The sequence below is a fragment of the Melanostigma gelatinosum genome (genome assembly GCF_949748355.1).
Source record: "Melanostigma gelatinosum genome assembly, chromosome: 7".
Classification (NCBI taxonomy): Eukaryota; Metazoa; Chordata; class Actinopteri; order Perciformes; family Zoarcidae; genus Melanostigma; species Melanostigma gelatinosum.
This window is the reverse complement of record NC_136640.1, coordinates 23,221,239-23,238,957: the sequence shown is the minus strand read 5'-3', so window position 1 is coordinate 23,238,957 and position 17,719 is coordinate 23,221,239. Positions and strand designations below refer to the sequence as shown.

General features: G+C 47.4%; 1 protein-coding gene across 1 annotated transcript in view; it reads right to left on the bottom strand.

Moving 5' to 3' along the window:
* map4k1 (mitogen-activated protein kinase kinase kinase kinase 1) overlaps window positions 1-17,719 on the bottom strand; it is a 43,890-nt gene that overhangs the window by 10,815 nt on the left and 15,356 nt on the right. Inside the window, exons 3-20 of the mRNA XM_079271419.1 lie at window positions 15,939-16,029; window positions 15,733-15,797; window positions 14,899-14,954; window positions 14,520-14,567; window positions 14,000-14,042; window positions 13,445-13,517; window positions 13,070-13,201; window positions 12,856-12,918; window positions 12,488-12,569; window positions 11,755-11,871; window positions 11,397-11,478; window positions 10,436-10,488; window positions 9,701-9,747; window positions 9,581-9,622; window positions 8,825-8,845; window positions 8,686-8,731; window positions 7,987-8,140; window positions 78-178 (exon numbers count right to left, since the gene is read on the bottom strand). Coding sequence (XP_079127545.1) covers window positions 78-178; window positions 7,987-8,140; window positions 8,686-8,731; window positions 8,825-8,845; window positions 9,581-9,622; window positions 9,701-9,747; window positions 10,436-10,488; window positions 11,397-11,478; window positions 11,755-11,871; window positions 12,488-12,569; window positions 12,856-12,918; window positions 13,070-13,201; window positions 13,445-13,517; window positions 14,000-14,042; window positions 14,520-14,567; window positions 14,899-14,954; window positions 15,733-15,797; window positions 15,939-16,029 — 1,316 coding nt within the window. The remainder of the gene's footprint in view (window positions 1-77; window positions 179-7,986; window positions 8,141-8,685; window positions 8,732-8,824; window positions 8,846-9,580; window positions 9,623-9,700; window positions 9,748-10,435; window positions 10,489-11,396; window positions 11,479-11,754; window positions 11,872-12,487; window positions 12,570-12,855; window positions 12,919-13,069; window positions 13,202-13,444; window positions 13,518-13,999; window positions 14,043-14,519; window positions 14,568-14,898; window positions 14,955-15,732; window positions 15,798-15,938; window positions 16,030-17,719) is intronic.

Sequence of the window (17,719 nt, the reverse complement as noted above, 5' to 3'; positions counted from 1 at the left end):
AGTACTCAAGTACTTCAAATTTGTACATAAACACAGTGCTTGAATAAATGCACAGGCACTCTTAGGCACAGTGTTACCTTTGATGGAAGTTTCGGCCTGTGTCTGATTTTAGGGGGGAGCTGAGGAGGAACGAGGTCTGCCGGGTTTTCAATCAACTGGACAGGAAAGGATAGAGGGTCTGGATCACACGCAGACACACACACACACACGCACACACACACACGCACACACACACGCACACACACACGCACACACACGCACACATATAAATAAACAACAACACAATCAACCTTTTGTTTCTCCACTGTGAGGATGATCTGGACGAACTAGAAAGGTGCACTCCGTAGAGTGCAGATCTCCGCCAGGTGTGTCGTGTCAGACGTGTCTTCTCGATCTAATCTGTGCAGATTTCTGAACTGGCTCTGTGCAGGCGTGCGTCTTGGCGTCGGAACCACGACCAAAGGCTACTTTTAAGGCGACTTTATGAAGGTTTAAAGTCTACTGAATAAACTACTTCAGGCCCAACTGTGTCTCTGGACGCAGAGCAGCAGCTGGAGACCAGAGATGCACTCAGCTGTGACATAACTAGCAGCCCCTACAAGAGATCAGCTGTGACATAACTAGCAGCCCCTAAAAGAGATCAGCTGTGACATAACTAGCAGCCCCGACAAGCGATCAGCTGTGAAATAACTAGCAGCCCCTACTAGAGATCAGCTGTGACATAACTAGCAGCCCCGACTAGAGATCAGCTGTGACATAACTAGCAGCCCCTACAAGAGATCAGCTGTGACATAACTAGCAGCCCAGACTAGAGATCAGCTGTGACATAACTAGCAGCCCTACTAGAGATCAGCTGTGACATAACTAGCAGCCCCGACAAGAGATCAGCTGTGACATAACTAGCAGCCCCTACAAGAGATCAGCTGTGACATAACTAGCAGCCCCGACAAGAGATCAGCTGTGAAATAACTAGCAGCCCCGACAAGAGATCAGCTGTGACATAACTAGCAGCCCCGACTAGAGATCAGCTGTGACATAACTAGCAGGCCCTACAAGAGATCAGCTGTGACATAACTAGCAGCCCCGACTAGAGATCAGCTGTGACATAACTAGCAGCCCCTACAAGAGATCAGCTGTGACATAACTAGCAGCCCCGACAACAGATCAGCTGTGACATAACTAGCAGCCCCGACAAGAGATCAGCTGTGACATAACTAGCAGCCCCGACTAGAGATCAGCTGTGACATAACTAGCAGCCCCTACAAGAGATCAGCTGTGACATAACTAGCAGCCCCGACAAGAGATCAGCTGTGACATAACTAGCAGCCCCGACAAGAGATCAGCTGTGAAATAACTAGCAGCCCCTACAAGAGATCAGCTGTGACATAACTAGCAGCCCCGACAAGAGATCAGCTGTGTCATAACTAGCAGCCCCTACAAGAGATCAGCTGTGACATAACTAGCAGCCCCTACAACAGATCAGCTGTGACATAACTAGCATCCCTGACAAGAGATCAGCTGTGACATAACTAGCAGCCCCGACAAGAGATCAGCTGTCACATAACTAGCAGCCCCTACAAGAGATCAGCTGTGACATAACTAGCAGCCCCGACTAGAGATCAGCTGTGACATAACTAGCAGCCCCTACAAGAGATCAGCTGTGACATAACTAGCAGCCCCGACAACAGATCAGCTGTGACATAACTAGCAGCCCCGACAAGAGATCAGCTGTGACATAACTAGCAGCCCCGACTAGAGATCAGCTGTGACATAACTAGCAGCCCCTACAAGAGATCAGCTGTGACATAACTAGCAGCCCCGACTAGAGATCAGCTGTGACATAACTAGCAGCCCCGACAAGAGATCAGCTGTGAAATAACTAGCAGCCCCTACAAGAGATCAGCTGTGACATAACTAGCAGCCCCGACAAGAGATCAGCTGTGTCATAACTAGCAGCCCCTACAAGAGATCAGCTGTGACATAACTAGCAGCCCCTACAACAGATCAGCTGTGACATAACTAGCATCCCCGACAAGAGATCAGCTGTGACATAACTAGCAGCCCCGACAAGAGATCAGCTGTGACATAACTAGCAGCCCCTACAAGAGATCAGCTGTGACATAACTAGCAGCCCCGACTAGAGATCAGCTGTGACATAACTAGCAGCCCCGACAAGAGATCAGCTGTGACTGTCAGGATCCAGGATCCCTGTCTGACCCGGTGTGTGTGTCCCCTGATCTCCTCTCCTCATGTGTCCTGTCATTCCCCTGTCTGTTGTGGTGTACCATGTGCTCTGTTTGTCCTCTGCCTTCAGACACCTCCCAGGGCCGCACCCTTAATCGTGCACGGCTGAGGACACTCAAGCTGATCACCTCCTGCAGCCTGACACACCAGACTCAGGGCCCCTTAATGAGTATCCTGCCACTATATAAGCTCTGGCCCTGCAGTCTGGGAGTGTCAGGTCGTACCGTCTTTAACCGGCTGAAACCCCGTGGCATCCTCTGCCCTCCTTGTGTCTGTGGATTACACTCCGCCGCTCTGCCCTCCTTGTGTCTGTGGATTACACTCCGCCGCTCTGCCCTCCTTGTGTTTGTGGATGCGCTCCGCCGCTCTGCTCTCGTTGTGGTCTACGGATTACACTCTGTCGACTCCAGTATCGAGCCACGGGACTTCACGCCGTCAACTCACCAGCCCTCCAGTGTCGAGCCACGGGACTCACACCGTCGATCTGTCGCTCTACCCGCCTGGGGTTAAACGGACTACAATCGCCGTCAAGCTGCCAGGCCTCCGGTGTCGAGCCACGGGACTCACACCGTCGATCTGCCACTCGGGTGTCGGACCACGGGCTCCACACCTGCACCCACCTGTCTATAAATAAAACCTGTTGAACATTCACTTCTGTCTCCTGTGGTCTTGCTTTTGGGTCCTATCTGTGAACTCCCGTGACAGAACGACCTGACCATAATGGACCCAGCAACCACAGGAGCAGCTACGCTGGCCGGATATAGCACGCAGCTGGAGGCACACCAGCAGAGGCTCATGAAGATGCGTCAAGCCCTGCAATCCATGGAAGCTGAGGTCTCTGAGGGGGACCCAGCAACCACAGGAGCAGCTACGCTGTACAGCACTACCAGGCTGCTGGAGGAGACGAGACGTTCCCTGGAGGAGATGAGACGTTTCGCTGCTGAGGTTTCTGGGGTTGGCTGGTGCGGGCAGGAACTAGCCCGGACAGTCAAGTCTCCACCAGTTCCAGCACCCGCACTATTCCCGCCTGTCCTCGCTCCGCCGGTCTGGGAATCCCCCGTGCCGGCTCCGAGTCCCTATGATGGAACACTGGGGAAGTGTCAGGGCTTCCTGTTGCTATGCCAACGGGTGTTTGACCGACAGCCCCTGACTTTCGCCTCAGACAGGTCCAAGGTGTCTTACGTGGTCTGCTTACTGCGGGGAAGGGCTTTGGACTGGGCCATGTACACAGTGAGCAGCGACCAGCCTAATACTGTGGGGTATGTGGACTTTGTGACTGCTCTGATGAGAGTTTTTGACCCTCTGGGGAACTCTGAGTATATGGTCAAGCGCCTTCTCAGCCGGAGACTGAGCCATGCAAGGGTAGCGGAACACTCAGTGGCCCGGTCGACTCCGGCTCCCCGTAGTCAGACTGCATTGCAGCCGGCTCCTGTTCCTGTCACCTCTTCGCCACAGCTAGCTCCGGTTCCTACCGCCTCTGCGGCACAGCTTTCGCCAGTCCCGGCCGCCGCCGTCTCCGTACCGCGGCGACCTCCAGTCCCGGCCGCCGCTGTCTCCATACCGTGGCGACCTCCAGTCCCGGCCGCCGCAGTCGCAGTGCAGCAGCGACCTCCAGTTCCCGCCGCTGCCGTCCCGGAGCAGCAGCGACCTCCAGTTCCCGCCGCTGCCGTCCCAGAGCAGCAGCGACCTCCAGTTCCCGCCGCTGCCGTCCCAGATCAGCAGCGACCTCCAGTTCCCGCCGCTGCCGTCCCGGAGCAGCAGCGACCTCCAGTTCCCGCCGCTGTCATCCCGGAGCAGCAGCGACCTCCAGTTCCCGCCGCTGCCGTCCCAGAGCAGCAGCGACCTCCAGTTCCCGCCGCTGCCGTCCCAGATCAGCAGCGACCTCCAGTTCCCGCCGCTGCCGTCCCGGAGCAGCAGCGACCTCCAGTTCCCGCCGCTGTCATCCCGGAGCAGCAGCGAGCTCCAGTTCCTGCCGCCGCAGGGCCAGCTCCAGTTCCTGCCGCCCCAGGGCCAGCTCCAGTTCCTGCCGCCGCAGCTCCAGTTCCTGCCGCCGCAGGGCCAGCTCCAGTTCCTGCCGCCGCAGCTCCAGTTCCTGCCGCCGCAGCTCCAGTTCCTGCCGCCGCAGTCCCAGTTCCCGCCGCAGCGCCAGCTCCAGTTCCTGCCGCGGCCGCCTCTACGCCAGTTCCTGCCGCCGCAGCGCCAGCTCCAGTTGCTGCCGCCTCTACGCCGCAGCCCGCTCCAGTTCCTGCCGCCGCAGCGCCAGCTCCAGTTCCTGCCGCTGCCACCTCTATGCCAGTTCCTGCCGCTGCCGCCTCTACGCCGCAGCCCGCTTCAGTTCCTGCCGCCTCAGCGCCGCAGCCCGCTCCAGTTCCTGCCGCCTCAGCGCCGCAGTCCGCTCCAGTTCCTGTCGCCGCCTCCGTGCCGCAGCCTCTCCCACACCCGGCCGCCGTCCCAGAGGCGCAACGACCTCCAGTTGCCGTCTCTGAGCGGCAGCGACCTCCAGTGCCCGCTGCCGTCTCTGAGCAGCAGCGACCTCCAGTGCCCGCTGCCGTCTCTAAGCAGCAGCGACCTCCAGTGCCCGCTGCCGTCGCGGAGCAGCAGAGACCTCCAGTACCTGCCACTGCGGCACCAGCATCCTATTCTCCAGAGCCCTTCCGCCCGCCCGGCCGTCCGCCGGAGCACCCGTGTCCGGAGCCCTTCCGCCCGCCCGGCCGTCCGCCGGAGCACCCGTGTCCGGAGCCCTTCCGCCCGCCCGGCCGTCCGCCGGAGCACCCGTGTCCGGAGCCCTTCCGCCCGCCCGGCCGTCCGCCGGAGCACCCGTGTCCGGAGCCCTTCTGCCCTCCCGGCCGTCCGCCGGAGCACCGGTGGCCGACGCTCTTCGGCGGTCCCGTGGCCGGTCAGATCCTGTCACCCCTCCTCCGGACCCCCGCCGCCCACCCTAGTCGGCCTTGTAGCTGTGGGGACATCCCTCCTCCGGACCCCCTCCACCCGTCCTGTGTGGTGTCTTGTGTTACGTCTGGAATCCGTTCCTTAAGGGGGGGGTACTGTCAGGATCCAGGATCCCTGTCTGACCCGGTGTGTGTGTCCCCTGATCTCCTCTCCTCATGTGTCCTGTCATTCCCCTGTCTGTTGTGGTGTACCATGTGCTCTGTTTGTCCTCTGCCTTCAGACACCTCCCAGGGCCGCACCCTTAATCGTGCACGGCTGAGGACACTCAAGCTGATCACCTCCTGCAGCCTGACACACCAGACTCAGGGCCCCTTAATGAGTATCCTGCCACTATATAAGCTCTGGCCCTGCAGTCTGGGAGTGTCAGGTCGTACCGTCTTTAACCGGCTGAAACCCCGTGGCATCCTCTGCCCTCCTTGTGTCTGTGGATTACACTCCGCCGCTCTGCCCTCCTTGTGTCTGTGGATTACACTCCGCCGCTCTGCCCTCCTTGTGTTTGTGGATGCGCTCCGCCGCTCTGCTCTCGTTGTGGTCTACGGATTACACTCTGTCGACTCCAGTATCGAGCCACGGGACTTCACGCCGTCAACTCACCAGCCCTCCAGTGTCGAGCCACGGGACTCACACCGTCGATCTGTCGCTCTACCCGCCTGGGGTTAAACGGACTACAATCGCCGTCAAGCTGCCAGGCCTCCGGTGTCGAGCCACGGGACTCACACCGTCGATCTGCCACTCGGGTGTCGGACCACGGGCTCCACACCTGCACCCACCTGTCTATAAATAAAACCTGTTGAACATTCACTTCTGTCTCCTGTGGTCTTGCTTTTGGGTCCTATCTGTGAACTCCCGTGACAGTGACATAACTAGCAGCCCCGACTAGAGATCAGCTGTGACATAACTAGCAGCCCCTACAAGAGATCAGCTGTGACATAACTAGCAGCCCCGACTAGAGATCAGCTGTGACATAACTAGCAGCCCCGACAAGAGATCAGCTGTGAAATAACTAGCAGCCCCTACAAGAGATCAGCTGTGACATAACTAGCAGCCCCGACAAGAGATCAGCTGTGTCATAACTAGCAGCCCCTACAAGAGATCAGCTGTGACATAACTAGCAGCCCCTACAACAGATCAGCTGTGACATAACTAGCATCCCCGACAAGAGATCAGCTGTGACATAACTAGCAGCCCCGACAAGAGATCAGCTGTGACATAACTAGCAGCCCCTACAACAGATCAGCTGTGACATAACTAGCAGCCCCGACTAGAGATCAGCTGTGACATAACTAGCATCCCCGACAAGAGATCAGCTGTGACATAACTAGCAGCCCCTACTAGAGACCAGCTGTGACATAACTAGCAGCCCCGACTAGAGATCAGCTGTGACATAACTAGCAGCCCCTACAACAGATCAGCTGTGACATAACTAGCATCCCCGACAAGAGATCAGCTGTGACATAACTAGCAGCCCCGACAAGAGATCAGCTGTGACATAACTAGCAGCCCCGACAAGAGATCAGCTGTGACATAACTAGCAGCCCCTACAAGAGATCAGCTGTGACATAACTAGCATCCCCGACAAGAGATCAGCTGTGACATAACTAGCAGCCCCGACAAGAGATCAGCTGTGACATAACTAGCAGCCCCGACAAGAGATCAGCTGTGACATAACTAGCAGCCCCTACAAGAGATCAGCTGTAACATAACTAGCATCCCCGACAAGAGATCAGCTGTGACATAACTAGCAGCCCCGACAAGAGATCAGCTGTGACATAACTAGCAGCCCCTACAAGAGATCAGCTGTGACATAACTAGCAGCCCCTACTAGAGATCAGCTGTGACATAACTAGCATCCCCGACAAGAGATCAGCTGTGACATAACTAGCAGCCCCGACAAGAGATCAGCTGTGACATAACTAGCAGCCCCTACAAGAGATCAGCTGTGACATAACTAGCAGCCCCTACTAGAGATCAGCTGTGACATAACTAGCAGCCCCGACAAGAGATCAGCTGTGACATAACTAGCAGCCCCTACAAGAGATCAGCTGTGACATAACTAGCAGCCCCTACTAGAGACCAGCTGTGACATAACTAGCAGCCCCGACTAGAGATCAGCTGTGACATAACTAGCAGCCCCTACAAGAGATCAGCTGTGACATAACTAGCAGCCCCTACTAGAGACCAGCTGTGACATAACTAGCAGCACCGACTAGAGATCAGCTGTGACATAACTAGCAGCCCCGACTAGAGATCAGCTGTGACATAACTAGCAGCCCCGACTAGAGATCAGCTGTGACATAACTAGCAGCCCTACTAGAGATCAGCTGTGACATAACTAGCAGCCCAGACTAGAGATCAGCTGTGACATAACTAGCAGCCCCTACAAGAGATCAGCTGTGACATAACTAGCAGCCCCTACTAGAGATCAGCTGTGACATAACTAGCAGCCCTACTAGAGATCAGCTGTGACATAACTAGCAGCCCCGACTAGAGATCAGCTGTGGACAGACACAGAGGTGCAAGAAGTACTCAGATCCTTCAGTGAAAGTACTAATACCACACTGTTAAAATGCTTGCATTCAAAACCTTATTTAAGTACGGTAAATGGGAGTATCATCAGCCAGATGTACTCTAAGCACTGACAGTAAAAGTACTTTCAATCCTTACGTTTATAAGAAACTTTGAAATTCCAAATCACCACATTTGGAGATCCATGGTTTTTATTGGACAGGAAGGAGATATGTATCATATTTCATACTTCAGTCCATCAGTACATATAAAGGCGAGGCAGCTCACCTGAGAGGCGCGAGGGTCGTGGTTGGGGCCTTGGTCGAACCTGCGTCCCACTGGAGGTCCTGATGAGAGGGACGGGGGCGAGCAGCAAGCAGAGCTTCCTCACCCGCTCTTCCTCCCCCGCCATGCTTTCCTCTGAGCTGGTCCAGGTTTTAGGCTGCACACGTGGAAACATACCGACATGTTGACCGTCTTCCTCTCACAGTGTAACCTCTCATCCGTAACTAGGCACAATGACGGAGCAGGAAGGGACTCGACGTGTTCCACGGAACTAAGCATGTGACCCACAATGCAACTGTGATGATGCTTGCACACTTTACTGAAGTGAGGTGCAGAATGTTTACTTGTATTAGAGTATTTCACAGTGTGGTGTGAGTACTTTTACTTCAGTAAAGGATCTGAGTACTTTTTCCACTACTGTCTATTAGTAATAAAAAAAAAAATCTGTTATCTCCAGCAATACTTGTTCACACCTGATATCTAAAATGTTAGCCTTTACATGTAATCAAATCCAATGATCATGATATTAACAGGCAATAACTTGTTAAAGAACAAATCATGTCCGTGATGTTTTTCTGTGTAAATAATAAGGCTTTGGCTTTAAACACAGCCCCGTCACCGTAACACACACACACACACACACACACACACACACATGAAACCATGTCTCGCGTGCAGATTCAGTTATTTGTCAATAATCACCTTCGGCGGGAGTGGAGGTGGAGTTTCATTGGCTGGCATTATGCGACTGTCGGCAGAGAGAGCGTTGATTCAGTCTGGTGTGTTCATGGTACAAATACACATTAATACACAAGTGAGTTTGTGTTTTATTCAGACTGACCTGGTGCCTGGTATCGTAGGGCTGAGGAGGACAAAAGAAAGAGACAGATTGTTAATGCAATCTGTTTTAATTATATGAAGCAAAAAAAACAACATGAGGAAGTGACTGCTGCCTTTAACAACTTACAAAATAAGAACATTTTCAGTGGTGGAATGCAACTAAGTACATTCACTAGTAACGTCTGCGCAATTTTGAGCATGTACTTCTACTCCACGACTGTTAGGAGGCAAATATTGTACTTCTTACTCCACTATGTGCATTTGATAACTTTTGTTACTTTGTAGCGTTAGATAATAATACAAAATATAAATCAGCTACTTAAATATGAAGTATTATTGTAGATTAAACTAGCCAGCGGGATATGAAGTAATTCAAATTATTTCCACCTTTAACTTTAAAGTGACGAACACATTAATGCATCACTAATCATAATCTAGTGTTATAATGTGAAATATGAAATTTTACATAATGAGTACTTTGTCCTCATTATGGTATTTGAAGTGTATTTTCATGCTGATAGTTTTGTACTCAAGTGAGATTTTGAATGCAGGAATTTCACTTACAGCAGAGTATTTTAACACTGTAGTATTGCTATTTTTACTGAAGCAAATGATCTGAGTACTTGCACTGAGTACACCACGTGGGCACCTCAAGTATTTTTCAAGTATTTAACTCCAAACTGTTTAAATTCAGTCAATCATGTCATCATTCACACGCTGCGGCATTTTGTTAAACGTGGTTTTGATGTTTTCTTACACGCCCACATCGTCATAGTCGTCGTCGTCTGTGTCCTGATCCCTGAGACAGAAAAGAGAGGTTTAATATTGTAAACAGATATTTCATGTTTGAAACTTTTGTCTGTGACGTGTCTTTTACCCCAATGGACTCTTGCTACTGCCGGTGGATCCAAGTGAAGCTGTTAACTGAATAAAAAGAGGTTACAGCCAATGAGTACAAACTTATAGATGAATAAAACAACCCAACACTCCTCCATTTGTCGTGTTAAATTAATGTTTTTGTTGTTGTGATGAATACAATAAATATAGTAAATATAATATGTCCCGAAATCAGTCATGTTGATTTTTTACAAGTTGTGTAAATTTAAAAAAAGATCGGCAGAGATCTTTTCCAGACGTGGTTTGTGTGCGAGTAGTTGCAGAATTGCGGCAGTGTACGGTTGATTGAGTACAGCGTAATGTAAATGTCCTTTACTTTTGCCTTTATGCTTTTCATGGTTTCATGTGAAGCACTTTGAATTACCTTGTTGTTGAAATGTGCTATATAAATAAACTTCCCTTGCCTTACTTTCTGTTTTTTGTGTCGTCTTAAATGTAAACTTTTGGCCCTTATATGGTCACTTTGTGTTATTTATGCTTGTAATTCCACTCCTGTTAAGCCCTTTGTGACTAATGTCTGTTAAAAGCGCTTTATATATTTAGCAACATGCATTGTATATATGTACCTATTATGTATATTTTGTGGGCATTTGTATGTACATAGATACACACAAATATGTAGTAGGTTGCAAGTATATGTCAAATATATATGATGCATGTGTGTATAGATGTATGTCTATAGTACTGCTGTACTGCTAATGTGTTATAAACTTACTGTAGCGGTTGGCGATTGGTTCTTCATCGGCCTCTGAGTGTAAATCTGTTCCACTGAGGGACCACAAGCCAACACATTTAACACAATGACGCTTTTTACATCAACATGTGCTTCACTTTATCCAGAGAAACTTAATGTGTATTCGTTCACCGGCGTTATTATTATCTAATAAATAGAGAGCAACGGTGAAGTGAAATGATGCGTGACATATGCAAGTAGTATTTATAATCTCTCTTAATGGACATGAACACAAATACCTTTTGTATTACCAGATTGATTTTATCATGTACGATATGCTGTATGATGCATACATTTACGTCCTGTACGATTTACTTGTACTTTACTTGAGTATTTTCACGTTATGCTGCTTTCTACTTCTGTTCTACTACATCTCAGAGGTAAATATTGGTAAATGTTGTACTCCACTATGAGTAATTGACAACTTAAGTTACTTTGCAGATTCAGATAAATACTACAAAATATAAATCAACAAAAAAATGATGACGTACTATTAAAAATGAAGTATTGAAAGTCATATAAATATAATCCATCTTTACTGGATGCAATATTTAAGTGATTAAGACATAAATGTCTCAATAATTATAGTTCAATATCATATTATTTATTATTCTGAAATGGGCCATACTGCATCATGAGTACTTTTACTTTGGGTACATTAATTATTTAAACTCAATACTTTATTTTCCCAAAGTAAAACTTTAAATTCATGACCTTTACCTGTAACACAGTATTTCTACACTACGGTATTGTTACTTTTACTTAAAGTTACAATCTCGAAGATTCGGTTCTCAGCAACTAAAGAGTCAAATTTCCATTTCACATGTTGTGAAACCATAAATAGTTCAAGCAAATGGCTTAAAACTCACCATCGTGCCAAAGAATGTGACATATTTGACCGACTGAGTTTGGTCATCGTTAAAGTAAAAGAGTGTCTCCTTACTGCTGGTGGCAGAGTTTGTCCTCTCTGCCTGGTTGTGTTTGTTGACAGACTGGATCCTCCTCAGAGATCCAGGCAGCATCACCTTAAATCAACAACATGGTTCATTCCGTCAGGCTCTATTATCTCGGCTGTGGTAAACACCCTGACCACCAGTTGGAAAACAATGTACATATTTTGAAGTTTTACTTTCAAGTGTAAAGTTGAGTTCAACACACCAAAAAAACAACGACAGTCATGGACTTTTTTCCTCATCTATGATGAATAAATGAAGGTGGAATTATGATTGACCAGACTGATAATATCTATCAAGAGCATCATCTCTTATCACATAAAGTGTTCATGAGAATATGGTCAAGACCTCCATCTCGTCGTCCTCCGTCAGCAGGCAGGACTTGTGTTTCTCAGGGTGTTGACACTTCTCCAGCAGGTCCAGCGTCAGCTCCCGATTCAGGCACTGCTGGGTCAAAAACATGTTCTGCAGAGAGAGGACGGGGTAGAGAGGAGACACAGGAGGCAAAGGGTGGAGGTGGAGACAACGTAAACGGTGAGTGAGCTGAAGATGATGAACACTATAAGCAGCAGGTCGGAGGTAAAGGCCAGCTCAGACCAGATCAAGGAAAGAAGAAGACTTGAGCTGTGATCAAATAACTCGGGGGGGCAATGGAAACATCTTATGACACTGACATATAATCACCTTTTAAAGGTACAATGAGTAGCAGTTTCCTGAATATGTTACAAACAAAAAGAATCCCTCATAATCATCACTTATGACCCAGTGGAGGCTCATAGTGGTTCCTGTATCTGCGGAGACTCTGGACATTTCTGGGCATAAACCTCTAAAAAATGCTGAAACGAGCACTTCAAGAGGAAGCTTGAAAAGTGGCGGACACAAAAAAAATGCCAATAAAGCGAAGCAAGAGTTAATCTGGGGTCGGCTTAATCTGCCTCCACATGCGCTCCGCCCACAGAAATATGTCTTCATGTGTACTAACATAAGTGGCCTATACATTCACAATAGGCTGCTTGATTTGATTCAGAACTGACGGCGTGTAAAGCTGAACTGGAGCATACAGTGTGTGAGCGGTACTGACTGAGAGCAACTTGGAGGCGCTGGGTCTCTTCTTGGGGTTCCTCACCAGCATGGCCTTTACAAAGTTATAAAACATGGAGGACCTGCAGACAGGAGATATGTTGGTAGCAGGAGCACATATCCTCTTTAAATACTCATGCACACATATAATGGATGATGGTATTAAGCGTATATTATTCTGTTTATATTATTGATGTCATTGCTGTTTCTTTATCTAACTTTCTTCAGATTTAAATATTTCATATGTGTAAAAAAAAAGAGAAGCTTTTCACAGCTTTAAATATAGATGAACAGCAACAGCTTGGTAGATACTGTAGTAGCCATGTGCTTCCATGATTTAATGATTAAATATAATGTGTTTTCATTTACCATTTAGACTTGTCCTTTAGTTTGGGAGGCTGGTAGCCGCTCTTGGACATGAGAAACAGGACTCTGCAGGACAAAAACACAGTCAATGACAATCTGTGTGTGTCTGTATTCATGCCCATGAATATATACTTATACAGAGGCCTGATCCATCCTATAAAAGATTCAATTTGTAAGGTGAAGGTGGGTGAGGTCGTGTCTTCCAGTGTGCCTTTACCGCAGCGGATGGACGTCAAACATCGGCGGCTGTAGCTCCGCCAGCTCGATGGCTGTGATGCCCACAGACCAGATGTCGCAGCGTTCATCGTAGCCACCTTTAATCTCCACCGCTGCCACCTCCGGAGCCATCCTGAGGACAGGAGGGAAACAGCAACAAGTCACGTTTGTGCCACCGATTCGGTGCAGCAAGAAACTCTAGTTATACTCCATCAAACAGCTGCCTAGGAAAAGAAACAGCCAACGATGAGAGAAGAGGAAGCTCGTTATGAAGTGAAACAATTCTGCTTCTCTCCCCGCAGCCACCTGCAGGAGTTTTACAGGACCTGTGACATTCAAAGCTGCAGGGAGACTGATCTCCGGGTGTTAACCTCACCAATATGGTGTCCCGATAAAGGACATCCGCCGAGCCAGAGTGGCAGTGATCTGAGCCGAGATCCCAAAGTCAGCTACACAACAGAGGGAACAAAAAAAGTATCAACAGAAAATCCTCTCATTCAATTTTACAATTTTATGAAAAAATCAAGACAGCTTTCTGTATTTCTTATTGAGTTTCAAGCAAGTTTCAAGTGCTGACACATGTCTCAAGTGCATAAACCCAGAATACGTATTAATGGTTGTGTTTTCAATGCATGCGGGAATACCCAACAAGATTATTCCTCCCATTCTGGATTCAATTGTAAAGGTGTTGTATTCATGAGGAAATCTAAGAATTTTGCTTGTGAATGGAACATTTAGCAGCCGAATATCAAATGTTGGATTCCAAGCACCACAAAATACATTCTCAACAAGCGGGAAACCCATTCCAAGCCCTTAACTAACACCCAGATGACACAGCGTAAATGTGTCAATCAGCTATAGCAGCTATTTAGTGACTCATCTTAACCACACCGGTGCAGCGCAGAGCAACAGGTTGCAAACATCCACCTACCCAGCTTGACCTCGCCCCAGTCGTTGATGAGGATGTTGGCACCCTAGATGCAAAAGAGGGCGAGAGAAACATCAACACACACACGACCAGACAAACATCTTATCCCCCACTCAGTGACCTTTACTGAACCCACACAGGATGGAAAGCCTGTTGAGTCTGAGAGTACAACAAAAGTCCATGTGATGGGCTGATTGCTGGTCGTGTGCTCTTCATCATCTGCTGCCTTTAGTGCAGCAGACGTCAGAAGTAATCTGAGTCTTTACTTAAGTAAAAGTAAAAGACCTGCATTTAAAACATTACTTAAGTAAAACAGGATGTTTTAAGATGGAGGATAATACAGCAAAAGCTGGTTCAATTACAGATATAAGGATTAGTTTAGTATTCAGGAATACATACAGGTGGAAGCATAATCGATGACACAGTCTTGTTTCCATCTTAAGCTCCACTGCACTTTGAATCGACTGAAGTCTAACGTGCATTTAACACAAACAAATTGAAGAGTTAACAAAATAAAAGTCACCTTGATGTCTCTGTGGATTTTCTTCTGTGCATGCAGGTAGTCCAGACCCTGGTCTCACGTGCACACACACACACGCACACGCACACGCGCGCACACACACACACACACACACACACACACACACACACACACACACACACACACACACACACACACACGCACACACACACAGTGAGCATCCTAACTGAAAACTGAATTTGTCACCAAAATAAAAGCTTATTCATTTCACCTATTAAACACACTTCAGTCATGAAGAGCAAACAAATAATAAAGGGAACAAATTGTGGGAATGTGGTTTTCTCCCTTGAAAATGACTATCAACAGCATCAGATAATTAAGAATAAAACCTCAGTTCGTTATTTAAAAAGTGTGACTTTACCTGCAGCATCTCCCTGCAGATGTAGGCGATCTGTGGCTCAGCCAGAGGACCAGTCCCTGTGGGACACAATTTACTTGTAATAATGGACAGTGCAGTACATGAACAAGGTTCATTACAAAGGCTTCGTAGTGTGTATTTACAGGCTGACTTGAATTTTGTTGCGCTTATCAGAACCGACGACTGCAACGTTTTAGTTCAGACTGAAAGGAGTATTTCTCACTTTTGTAAATGTGGATGTGAAAACATTTGAGAGAGGCTAACCTGTAACCTGTTGGCTACTCCACAGTGAATAATGACGTGAGGTCCAGTATGACCAACTGATCTAAACATCCTGATCTGACAACATTATTGCACCTGCACTGTGTGTTTTAAGTGTCCACTGCATTGTTAATTCCCCATACAAAACTCTGTTTTCACAGTGTCCCTCAGGGCCGGAGTGGGGGTGTGGCTTCTGGGGCTCTATCCATCCATTATCTTTCTTATACGGGGCCGACGCGGGGCAGCAGGATATTCAGACGTCCTTCTCCCCAGCAACGTTTTACAGCTCTTTCTGGCTAACCCCCTTTTACCAGTTGGAGGTGCCTGGAAAACCTCTAAAGGGAGGCCTCCAAGAGGCATCCGGATTAGATGTTTAACCACCTCAGCTGGCCCTTTTCAATGGGGCCCTTTTCAACACACACACACACACACACACACACACACACACACACACACACACACACACACACACACACACACACACACACACACACACACACACACACACACACACACACACACACACACACACACACACACACACACACACACACACACACACACACACTCACTCACCATGGTAGATGTCCTGCAGGGAGCCTCCTCCACAGAACTCCATACAGATCCACAGTTTATTATCTCTGCAGACAGAAGACGAGTGAATCAAGTGTACGTGAGACTGATGAAGAGAGCGAGAGGGAGCACAGACTGATGAAGAGAGCGAGAGGGAGCACAGACTGATGAAGAGAGCGAGAGGGAGCACAGACAGACACACAGCTCACTGTATGTAGCTGCCGAAATAAGCCACTATGTTGGGGTGTTTGCAGCCCTTCACGATCACGATCTCCTGCTGGATGACAGAAAAATCATCATCTGTGGAACCAGACAGAGAGAGAGAGAGAGAGAGAGAGAGAGAGAGAGAGAGGGGGAGAGAGAGAGAGGATATGATATTTATTACTTTCATCACATTACATACGAACACAGTTGGTGCCTAAACACGCTACATGCTAGTAGCTGGTTGTGCGAACAAGTGAAGGTAACTTTGGACAAAAGTGCTGCTCAATAAATGTACCGTGTACAGATAGAGCACCAGCTGATACCAGTTAGCATGTTAGCATGTTGGCATGGTAAGACCTCTGAGCAGCTCACAGTATAACAGGCTCATCGATAATCATGAGCTTCAGTTATCGCTGACGCAGTGGTGGCATGTATCTCAGTACATCCACTCAAGTACTGTACATAGGGGTGTAACGCGGTTCACAAAATCCACGGTTGGGTTGGGTACGATACAGTGGAGCCACGGTTCGGTACGGTTCGGTACAGTAGAAAACTATAAATGCCAGAGAAATGTACTTGATTTTAAAATATATTTATTCATTAAAACTAACATCATGAAGTTATTCTTTGACTTTGAACAATGATGGAACTATACCTGAGTGACCCGTCTTCTGGGGTGTCTTCTGAGCAACACATAAGCATAAAAAACAAAAACTGCTCCTTAATGTTATTTAGTATTGTTACTTACATCTTGTATTGTTACTTACATCTTGCAAAAGAGATTTTTAATCTCAATGGGACTACCTGGTTAAATAAAGTTTTTTTTTTTTATTCAAACGTATTCGGTTCGTCATGCGTACCGAACCGTGAGCCTCGTACCGAACGGTTCAATACGAATACGCGTACCGTTACACCCCTATTAAATACCCATTCAAGGTACTTTACGTGAGTGGTTCCATTTTACGTTGCTTTTCTACTTCTACATCTCAGAGGTCAATATTGTACTTTTTACTCTTCTTCATTTTCAAACATGATGATCTTATAGAACATATATATTGACGTAGATTCAACTAGCCAACAGGATATAAAGGAGTTGAAAACATCTACAGCAGTAAAATGCAACATACACATTAATGCAGCAGTAATATTAATCCAGAAACATCATACATAATAGTACAACACTGACAGGCTCCGCTCACATATTACTACTTCCCCATAAATGCATTTTTTGAATCCCTGAAACAAGTAGCATATACTATACTCGTGTATGTGTATATGACAATGAAAATGGTTTCTTCTTCTTTCTTCTACAAGCAGGAAGATGTACTTAAATTATGAATAGTATAAAAATGCCCCTGTGACTGTTCTAGTATATATTCTATCATGATTATCATTACTCGTGCATTCATGTAAAAGCAGGGTGTTACTGCTGTAGCTGGTTGAGCTGGAGCTCATTTTGAGCTATTAACTCATGATTATTTTCATTGCGGTCTAATCTGCTGATTATTTTCTCCATTCATTGTTTGGTCGTAAAAACTGTAAAAATAGTGAAAAAATGACGTCACAATGACCCAGAGCCCAAAGTAATACCTTCACTACATTAAAATAAATCACTTTACATTAAAATAAATAAATGTTTTTCTATCGACTAATCGCTTCAGCTGTACTTTTTAGAACTACACTTCATATCACATACATTTTTCTTATGTTTTGTGTGCAAAAGTCTGCTCTGTAACTTATGCTGATGATTGTTTTGGAGTAAAAAATACAATATTTCCCTCTGAGA